We start from the raw sequence: 11,661 nt of genomic DNA on the forward strand, positions 1-11,661 counted from the left end.
ATGTATAACCCATTAAATTGCAGAGACCTGATCATCGGTAGGATCATCGTTCTTTCGGTCTCATAAAACAATTCGCTGCCATGATTTGCTTGGATATCGATTTTTACTGACCAATGATGCAGTGAAATTGTGACTAAAAGATGAGAGATGAAAGCCACCTTTGACTGTATCAAGTGAAACCCCTGAGATGATTCTTTCCATTGGTTGACGATGTACAAAGGGGCCAATGACATCTCAAAACATAGGTCACGTGACCAGGGCTTAGCCGCCATCATTGTTTGTGGCAGTGAAGCCTACGTGGAGTGAGGAGAAGCCCCAGCGGAGCTTCGTACAGTATCAGCCCCAGTCTCAGCCTGCGTTCCCGGCGAGCAGCCATGGTTCAGACGTGCTCAGCTTACGGCTGTAAGAACCGGTACCACAAAGACAAAGACATTTCCTTCCACAAGTAAGTCCAATTAAACTGTGTGTGTGTGTGTGTGTGTGTGTGTATGTGTGTGTGTGTGTGAGAGAGAGAGAGACAGTTAGCGTTAGCTTTCCAGACATGATGGATAAGTAACGTTGCTTACCTACAGTACCAGCCTGCGTTTATAAATCTGCTCATTAAAACTTCATTGTTCATCTTAAACAGAGCATGGGTGAAATAATTTGACGTAAGACTTGTTGCGATATTATATTTTGCTGGTGATATCGAGTTGCAGAAACCTCACCAAGCACCATTTTACTCTAAGTTACGATAGGTTAACTTGTCAATTACTCTACTTTAGATTTTCGTATGCCAAATTAACCATGTCACAATCCATGCTCGTAAAATCATTAGTAGTGCATTCTTTAACGTGTCTGTCTCAACCAGGAATAGGAGAATAACAACTCCGCTGATTCTGGTCAGTTAGATGTTAGTTTTAAGTGTTCTTTGCTGGAGCAGGGTGAACATGTGGAGACCCTGCAGGCGTGACCATGAAGGACGAGTTGAACTACACTCATGTGTACGCTAACATAATATTAATAGTTTTCAATTCAAGTGAATTTATTCAGTTTAATCTGACAGTCTGCAGCCTGCTGATGGTTAAACTGCTCAGGTGACTTTTAATTTCCTGCCAATCCCAGCAAGTTAAACAAGGCCCTGACATCCAGGTTACAGTTGATAGGTGAATCTGCTGTTAATGTCAAGTTTCAACATCTCCGTGTGCAGGACCAGATGTCATCTTGAGTATTTACCTAGAAGGGGTTTCTGACAGGACTAGGCTGTAGCCAAAAATGTTGACATAAAGTTTACTTCCTATGTAACATGGATTAATTATTGATCATCGGACAATTAACTGATTATAATGAAATAAATGTGCCTGAGGAACAAATCCAGAGGTGATCAGGGTTAATTTGGCTGTTTGTTATTTTGTTGTTTAACGACTGTTCTTCCCAGGTTTCCTCTGGCACGTCCAGATATTTGTTGTAAATGGGTGGCGGCGATGAGGAGGAACAACTTTAAACCGACTAAGTACAGCAACATTTGCTCGCAGCACTTCACCAAAGACTGCTTTAAGAGTGAGTGCAACAACCGAGTGCTGAAGGAGAACGCTGTGCCCTCACTCTTCACCTTCAACCTCACCATCAAGGTGAAGCAGCACTGAACATTTTCATCCATACACAGTCCACACACATTTGATCCGGACAAAGGAAAGGACTACACTTTAAATTGTAAATCATGGGCTGGTTGCATCAGACCAGACCAAATTCAAGTGAAGATTTACACACTACTAAATCAAAACAGGTTGCATCACATAAACTACTTCATTGTAGAGATACTTACATCTGTTAACTGTCAAGGTGTAACTTTTGCTAGCTTAAATGACCAAAATAATTCTAGCTTGTGTCCCCATTCTTAAACTCACATGCTGAGCTCTGATTGGTTGACTGTTTCTCCAACTTGGGGAAACAGCCATGAATTCAGCATTAATAAACTGTGATAATTATCCCCCGAGTTTCTCCCAGCTGGTGTGTAAAATAATAAGGAATCACAGAACAGACCCGAGTGTAGTTTTGTATTTGCTGTTTGGTACTGTGTTTTTTTATGATGTGGGGCACACGACCCCAGCACTTTTTATAATGGCAGATTTTGTCCCAGATCACGGTTTTGCTGTTTAAAAGCATTATTTGTTAAAACTTTTCTGAAAAGTACATAGCACAAGGAACTGTTAAAGACTAATTTAAAAGTATCTTCATTATCATTTCTCCCTCATGCTAATGGAAAGATAGGAGCTGGAGCTTCAGAGCTAAAATAAACCATTGCCTTCACCCAGACATCTGAAGGTTTAGGGGACTTCTTTTTCTCCAATACCCCAGTGTTCCCAAACTGAGCTGAAACAGCAAAAACCCTTTTAGCTTAGCTGCTACAGTGAAGATTTTGGTTTAAAGTATAAATAATGTTTTCAATTTGGGATCTTGCAGCTTCTAGAAACTTGGATTACATCAGATCAGCTACATCAAGGCTTTTTTGTTGTTGTTGTTCATTTATTTTTTCAAAATTTTAAAACAAGTCTCCAGCTACTCCAGCTGTTTAGGAGATTGCCCCAACACTGTTTTGCTTTAAAGCTCCCAAAATGTTTTGTGGACTATGAAATTTCACCCAACTTTTAATCCACACGGGGATGAGTAGATGATGAGTGAATTTTAATTTCTGGATGAACTTTAAGTAACAGATGAAAAATGCTTTGGACTTTGTCATCAACTGCTGGCTGCTACTGGTTCTGAAGCTAAAATACAATACAGTACACTATAATCTAAGGCTAAGTTACTGCTAAAACATGTTATTGTTCATTAAATAATATATGTGATCAGCATATACTGTAAAATGACAATGTTACAGAAACAATCTGAACAATTATACATTTGTCTAAATTAAAATGAATAAATAGAAATCTCCACTTGAATTCATGCTCTTACATATTGAAATCTTATGTCTAGAAGAAGTTATGATTGGTTAACCTTGACTGTTACTTATGTAGTTAACATTGTCTGTTTTCTTTATTGTTGACTCTCATCTTAGGCTATGTCTTATTTATGCTTTGTGATGCAATTTTTCTGGCAAACTTTCACTGCAATTATCGATTCTGATGGCATACAATCATCTTCCCATAACATTGTCTAAAATCATATGAAGACCATTTACATTTTTTCATCTCAGCCTATGTGTCCCCACCCCTTTTCAACACAAAATGACACCCTTGGAAACTTGAGCTTGAGGACAGCTCGGTGTTTACGAGAATTATAATGAAACCAAACCAAAGCTTCATCTCTGTATCATACAGCTCCAGTCATCAATCCGCTTGTCTTTATTTCACAATAAGAGCATGCTGTTACCAAAGACTTGCTGAGATGAACAAACTATTCCTTTGTGGATGAGTTTGAATCAGAACATTTAAATTATGTCTCATTAACTTTATGTTATCTTGGGTCACCTCAGAAAGCACTATCAGAACTCGTGTGTGTTTTTTCTGTTTGACAGTCAGAGTCCCTGGAGGATCCCTTCCCCTCAGAGATCCATTTCCCTCTCACTCTGCCTCTGACCTCTGACCTGGCAGTGGAGGAGGAGGAGCCAGGGAGGAGCCTTCCCAACACCTGGGGCAACATGGTGGCGGTCTCCTGCGACCACAACTACACAGCAGAGGACTCTGCCCGGCAGAAGAAGCGCATTGAGCAGCTTGAGGAGCAGGTGGGGAGTCTGAGGAAGAAGCTGAAGACGATGCAGCAGAAGTGTCGGCGGCAGGAGAGACAACTGAAGAGGCTGAAGGCGACATGTGAGACACCGAGGACCGCTCACAAGCAGCCAGCAGCGTTTGGAGAGGGGTACGTGATTTTACCAAAACACATATGCCACACACTCAAAGGCATCAAGTAACAAGGAGGAGAGGGTGGTCAAAGTGGGCAACAGGTTCATCCTCATGTGTGTCAGCAGCCAGGCGGACTATAGAAGAGCTGCTGAGAAGGCAGTAAACCCCAAAACTGAGAGCTGAAGGACTCAATTGTTCAGGAAGGCAAAAGCAGGAAATGGAAAACTCAGTCTGACTGTTTGGACTCCTCACATAAAAAGTCAATAATCAGTGATTATTAATTAAACTCAACCCCTAACCCTAACCCAGCAACATCCAGAGTCCAGCAATGTTCTTGAAAAGAACGGACATGACAGTGGGTCTTTTCTCTTATTTCAGTATAGGACAGAAAGCAAATGGTTGTTTTTTTTCCAGTTCCTCAAATGTTCTGGTGTAAGGTTTGGGTAAATTAGTGGCTCTATTAAAAAGGAAAAATAGAAGTGTGACTTCTGTCCTGTTTATTTTTGTCTTTGAAGACATTTTCCAGAAAGGAAGAGGCTCAAAAAGTTGTCTTTTGTTACAAATGATACATTTGTAATTCATTACTTATTTCATTTTTATTATTTCATGATGCTAAAACGTATGTGTGTGAGTGTGTATGTGTGTGTTCCTACCTGTGGAATCATCAAACAGCTGCTATGTACAATAAACTTGAATGATGCTGAATGCCATAACAGCTACTTTGTGTGTTCCTCTCACTGGGATTATATCTGCAGATTATGCGCACATGGTAGGTCTGGGCGATATGGCCTAAAAATGTAATCCTTGTTTTGTTTTGTTTTTTCACACCAAACTTGATTTACGATGATTTTGATTGATTTTTTTTCCTTCTCAAAAACAACCTACAAATGATAAAGAATTTATTCAAAGGATTGCTTTTACTTTAATGTTTTTATTGTAAACAAAATTGCCCTGCCATTGTAAACTGTGCACCTTCAAACTCACTTGAAAAAAAATGTGTCCCTTTTTGATTAAATGCTTTTATAAATATAAATTTAACGTGTCAGATTGCATGTTTTTATAAAAACAGATCAGTTTCCCCATTGGGATTGATAAAGTGTGAACTTAACTTTCATCAAAGAGGATTTTGTATCCCTGAAGATATGTAAACTAAATTAAACATCTGCATGCACTGCATAGTAAACATCACAAGAAAGAAAGAAAATGGCGTAGATCGTCACTTTTGTGGGCCCGGGCAGCAGAAATCATGACGTAAGGGTAAAGGTGGGAAAATCTGGTGACTCAACCAGGAAACGCTCTGAAGACTAGACTGCTCCATTTAACAATGGTTGACATAGCCTTCGAAGATCTTTCCGAAGGACTCGCCTTCAAAGGCTGCAGCCCCTGAATTGGGACACATGTGTGGGCCACATGTGGGGGAGATGGTGGATCCCACTATGAATCATGGGAGCCCATGGTGAAAAAATCAATTTTCATTTTTAAAAATTGTCCTTAACCAAAAACTTGAAGTGATTGATTTTACTGTTTTATCTCCTTGCGCTTGCTCATGGTAACCGGTGTGTGGTGTTTTCATGCTAGGAAGGTGAAAAAAAAAAAAAAAAAGTGCAGTTTTCTTTGGTGTACAGTGAGTCTTTAAACTCATTCTACTACTACTACTCATACTACTACTACTACTACTACTACTTCCTGGGTCATATTTCACCCTCTCACCAGTACTGAAGACAACAACATTTCTAGCTGTGTATTGATTTGGGTGCCTGCCCCACCTAAGTGACAATCTGGCAGGTTACTTCAGTTTGCTGTCATGATAACACTGTTAGCAGGATACATTTACAAAGTCAGCACATTGCCGCACTTTCATCTACAACGTCTATCTGTTGTCAAATTTAAAACAAAAAAATTAAAACACTGGCATTGTATTTAGTGATAACTGTTACCCTTGAAGGAAAAACTGTGAACCAAACATAACTTTGTTGGTAGAATTTAAGAAACTGAGACAGGTTTTTTGTTCCTCTTGGATATAGTTTGGTAGTTATCAAACATGGAACTACTGAGTGAAAATAGTTGACATAGTGATACATTAATTGACATGGAAACAGCATTTTAATGTAGCTGGTTGAAATGGAGCTACTTCAACTACTGTGTACACAATCATCCACAACACTAAGGCCATGTCCACATGTACCAAAACGACCCCCCCGGCATCGTTTCAAGAATATTTGCATCGAAATGGACCCATTGTAGACGACTCAACACGCTGTAGTTCATATACCAGGCCTATAGGTGGTGCTTGAAATTCACCATCATCTGTATCATTTGACATGCAGCATCCACCCAAACACTGTTTCAGACAAAGTGCACCCCCTCATGGTAACATCACTCCCCAGCAGTGGTCTGATGAACGTGCAAAGAGCTTCACTGTATTCACCCTGGTTTAAACATTTCCCAATTCCAAGTCCAAACTAGATCCTGTGGGACATGCAGGAACAACTATGATCCATGGAGGCCCTACCTCTCAATACACAGAACTCAGAGGATCTACTGCCAACTCCTTGGTGCCAGAGACCACAGGAAACCCCCAGAACTCCTGTGTCTATGCCTTGATGGGTGAGAGCCAAGTCCAATAAAGGGTGAAGCCTCCATAGATCAGACTTATTTTGGCACGTCCCAGTCACTTGTTCTGAATCTGACACTGAACACACTTTGAGATGATAAAGGCTATGACTATGAGGAATACAAATGAATGGAAATGCAAGAGAGCACAAAAATGGATCAAGATTTTCTTTGTCTATGTCTGACTGATTTTATTTGGCCAACAGGTGGTGGTATAGAGCTGTATGAAAAAAAAAAGAAAAAGCAGTGCGTTTGTCCAAGCCTTCTGTTTTATTTCTTGATTACTAATGACAAAAGGCACATGAGATGAAAATGTGCCTCTAAATTGTTTATTAACTCCACCAAGGGGATACACAAAAAACACTGAATGGATTTTCATACGACTTGGATGGAGGATGCGTGTCTTTCTATGATAACATCCCTTTAACTTTGGTGTTCAGATCAGAATAACGACACAGATCCAGGATTGCTTTTTTGTCGATAGTTAACATTGCAAAATATGGTCTTTATTTATTTTATTTATTTATGTTAGTGCCATTTATGGTGGATTTTCAGGATATTAATGCTTGGAAAAGAAGTGCCTGGAAAAAGGCGAATTTAGGTGGCTGGTAGAATTGATACAGATCCTAGTAAAATGTATTATTCTTCCACAACACAATAAGATTGATGATTCTATCTCCATTGTTTTGTTTTCCTAATGGTTGGCTGCTACAGCTCTGCTGACTTTGAATTTTAGTTAAAGTGGCGGTAGTTTTGGAGAAAAGACTCAAATCATCATTTTAATATTCAGATATTAATTAATTCATATATATATGTATGTATATATGTGTGTATGTATGTATATATATGTTTATATGAATATGTTATTATTATTCTATTCTATCTCTATTTTTTTCCGTAACTGGATAAACAAATTGTTCTCAGAGGATATAAGGTCCCCAGAACACTGTTTGATGCTAGAAATGTGGCAGGGTCAGGAAAGTAAAACAGTATGAAATTGTGTTGTCCTTTAAGGTCAGTTTGTTTATTTAGTCAACAAAATGAGGAAAGTTTATTTAGTTTTTCTAAACATAAAGATAAATAAAAAATCAATCAGTGAAGATCTTTCTCCTCTGATGAAATTGGCCTCCCCAAAACAATATAGTTCACCTTTAAATAGTTATGGGTGGTTTAAAGTGTAGAGTGAGACAGAGCTATTGAGTTTGATGTTGGATTAGGCTTGATTAAATTAAAAGGGACTGTTGAGCAGATGTAGGCATTCTACTGAGTGCCATTCCAATTAAGACATGCCAACATGAGGTGCACTTAAACCTGCACAGACACAAACATAGCTGTGAGTACCGCAATTTTTTAATTACACAAAACTACATGAAGGTTACTAAGCAAATTAAGCTTGTGGTTGGTGTTGTATGTTTTGTTTTGGTTTAATTTTATGTTGTTGAGCGTAATGACAATATTGTAACTGTACTTTTTCCTGGTCCCAAACTGTTTTTGCTATTTTAGAGGCCTGAAGTGTCGAATGTATCTAGAGTTTGACAAGAAAACACAAAACTATTCAAAAGATGGAAAAAAATAAATAGAATTTGAGGTTCAAAACTACTGATGTGGTATAAACATCTGACAGCAAATACACCCTTTAGAACACAATAACCCCATTACCTTTCCTCAAACACTACCATTTCTAAACTCCTCTTCTGCTAAGACTGTATGAATAGCTGAATCATCAGCATGTTACTTTAGCAGATCTCCAGTCCTTAATGTTTATCAGTTGTTTCAGTTTGGACAGCAGAATTCACCTCTGGCGTGACCTCTACCCTCCTCAGGTGAACTGCAGACTGCAGGGCTGAATCTGATCCATTCAGACATGTTTGGGCTGAACCTCCACCCCCTCCAGCATAGTATCAAGGTCATTCTGTCTAAACTGAAACTCTCCTCAGGCTGCAGTCTAACTACTCTGATTAAACAACACCTGGGTGACCCTCTTCCCAGCATGCTCTGCTGCTGTTGCCACTAGTAACCAAAAGCAAAGGTTTAATTTACATATGAAGAGATCTTTTTCTCATTTTCTTTTGAAAAATTAATTACTGCATTTTACATGCAGGTAATCTGCAGATGCACATGCAGATGGACTTGTTTTCCTTGTTTATATAAATTACAAACATAAGTAAATGCTGCTGTTATGATATAACAGCAACTCTTGAAGGGATAGTTTGTGTTTTTTGAAGTGCGGTCATATAAAGTACATATCTATAGTCGATCTGTTCTCTACCGTAATCACCGATCCAGCGCAGCCTCAGTTTGGAGAAGCAGAGAGCCGCTCCAGCCCAGACGCTCAGCTTTGTACTGCAGTGAAAGTGAAATTTAACCACCTAAAACAAGTCTCACCTAAAAAATTTATAACAGTTCAAGTGTACGTTGCACAGAGAAAATTCACACAGCTTTACATCACCGTCATCCTGCCCTTTCTTTTGGCTCTTTTGGCTGCTTTTGGCACTCTTTTCCTCTCAACTGTAGAACCTCCGTATCCCTACTTAGTTGCGCTAATGCATAGGGATATGGAGGTTCTACAGTCTGTGTCTGAAATTGTTAAGTTTCGTTTTGATCGAAAGTAAACAGAGTTGGGTGCATAAACCTCTCTTCTAGCAACTGGACCTTACACTGTATTTTGCCACTCGCAGATCACCTGTTGCGCTAATGTGTAGGGATACGGGGGTTCTATGGTTGAGAAAATGTAGTGCCAAAAGAAAGGACAGTCTGACGGCAATGTAAAGCGGTGTGAATTTTCTCTATACAACGTACACTTGAACTGTTATAGATTTTTTTAAGGTGAGCCTTGTTTTAGGTGGTTTATTTCTCTTTATCTCTGGAGCCCAGTCACTGCAGTACAAAGCTGAGCATCTGGGCTGGAGCGGCTCTCTACTTCTCTAAACTGAGGCTGCGCTGATCGGTGATTACAGTAGGGAACAGATCGACTATAGGTATGTACTTTATATGACCCCACTTCAAAAAACACGTACTAACAAACACTACTATGTGACTCAGTGGTGTGTATTGCTCTCACGTGCCTGTATGCACTCCCAACAATGTCTGGGCATGCTCCTGATGAGTCTGCGGATGGTGTCCTGGGAGATCTTCTCCCTGACTGGGTCAGAGCATCAGTGAGCTCCTGGACAGTCTGTGGTGGTGCTTGGAATCGTCGGACACATCAATACATAACGTCTCATAAGTGCTCAGTTGAATTTAGGTTAGAGGAACGAGAGGGCTAGTCAATCACTGTGTTTACATGCACAGCTTAGTCGGATTACAGCCACAGCGCTGTACCCATTTCAACTAGTGGTAACAGAGAGCCACCTCCGGCTGACCTTTTACGTCACCAGCTGCCTCAGCATTCAAGAAAGATGGCGTACGGAGAGCAAGACGAAGCTACATCTTTGTACATTTCGTATATGGTGTACATGATAATTACACAAACTAGGTGCACAATGGCACTCTTTCTTGCGGTGATTTCGGAGGAAAGACGCTGCCGCCACTATCATCGTCCATCTACTTCCAGCTCACAGCCCCGGGGAAAAAATCTCATGCCTGCACAGAACGCAAAATGTGACCTGATCCACTGGAACGTATACTTGCAGGAGTAATGCGACTATCAATCGAATAATCTGGGTGATTTAATTCGACTATGAAGAATCCGATCTTGTCCGATTTTAGTCAGACTAAGGTGTATACATGCATCTTACAGATCCGATCATAGTTGGACTAACCCAGTAATTCGGTTTTCTTGAGTGTCATGTAAATGCACTGACTGACATCAGTGCCTTCGTCATCCAGGAACTGCCTACACATTCTTGCCACATGAGGTCACGCAATGTCCTGCACCAGGAGTAACTCAGGGCCCACTGCAGCAGCATAAGGTTTGACAATTGCTGAGGATTTCATCCTGGTACTCAACATCAGTTGTGTTGTGCAGAGCTAGGGTTGATACACATTTCAAAACAGTGGGCCCTAACGACTCTGAAACGCAGAGCTCACACGTGTCCTTAACGACTCTGTAAGGACACTCCCATACAGAGTTTAAAAGCCTGCTAACACCTCTCCAGTTAGTTAGAACTGAAGAAGCCTCTTGGGTGAGAAGTGCAACATTTTCAACAAAATGAAACAAGTCCAGTTGACTGATTTACCATGACCCGGATGACTGAAAACCTTCATCTCCAATACAGTGAATAGCAACATCAGTTCATTTTTCTTCACTCCAACAATCTGGAAAATAAAACAAACAGTTAATTTCACAGTTGGTTCACTGGTTTATAAATCAGTTCACTTTAGAGAAAAGAGGGAGAGAAGAAGTAAACAAAAAAGGCTGTTCCAGAGCTACCTTTGTCAAGGGAGTCTGCAAAGAGTTTCTGAAGGTCGGATCATTCCAAGGGGATAAACCGTTCTAAGTTAACAAGGGCCATGACAAGAAGCAACAGCACACTAAGAAATAAAAATCAAAATTAAAAAAGACAGTCACCACCCTCAACCAGCTCCTGCAGGACAGTCTCACCACTTCCACATAGCACTGCGTTATACTGGACTCCTGCATCATTGCGATTTGAATGGTACATCATGAGACTGGCATCTTGCACTGCAATCAAATACCAGCGACATGAACACACATAAAACAGTTTTACAAATGCACACATCACTAACTGCTATGACCCCCCCAGCATTACCTGTTGTTATCTGTTTTGTTTTTTTGTATTTGAATCTGCAATTTATGTCAAACTTCTCTTTGCAAATAAAATTTGGATTTAAAAAAAAAAATATATATATATATATCAGGGGATTTGCTTGGGTGTGTTTGAGAACTTGATGCATATGGAATATGGGACAAACCAAGATGTAATTAACTTTGCTACGGGGTTTCGGAGGTAAATATCTTGGTCTTACATCAGATTCAGACCATAAATCTGAGAAGGTTGCAATGTCAAATTTATATACATTTGGACTTATCAGAGACTGCCACTTCACACATTTCATCCACTCTGATCTTTTACATTTAAGTAATTGTGTAACCACTTGATCACAAGCAGCATCCATAACAACCAAGTCTCTTGATATAATGATATACAATCAGGCAATTGTAATTCTGGACCTTTCAGAGTTTTACACATCTGGGTAAATCTGAGGAATCTGCAGCCTCTGTGTCAGGCCTCCCTGTCAGCTGTTTGCCTGGACCCGCCAG

At 40.0% G+C, this 11,661-nt stretch overlaps 1 protein-coding gene across 1 annotated transcript; it reads left to right on the forward strand.

Annotated features, from left to right (window-relative positions):
• Nucleotides 1-257: 257 nt before the first annotated feature.
• On the forward strand, nt 258-4,851 carry thap1 (THAP domain containing, apoptosis associated protein 1). The gene is made up of 3 exons (XM_037118304.1): nt 258-445; nt 1,418-1,610; nt 3,500-4,851. Exons 1-3 carry the CDS (start codon nt 375-377, stop codon nt 3,890-3,892), a joined length of 657 nt encoding a protein of 218 aa, XP_036974199.1. The 5' UTR covers nt 258-374; the 3' UTR covers nt 3,893-4,851.
• The last annotated feature ends 6,810 nt before the right edge of the window (nt 4,852-11,661 follow it).

Source organism: Acanthopagrus latus, chromosome 12, assembly GCF_904848185.1.
Source record: "Acanthopagrus latus isolate v.2019 chromosome 12, fAcaLat1.1, whole genome shotgun sequence".
Lineage (NCBI taxonomy): Eukaryota > Metazoa > Chordata > Actinopteri > Spariformes > Sparidae > Acanthopagrus > Acanthopagrus latus.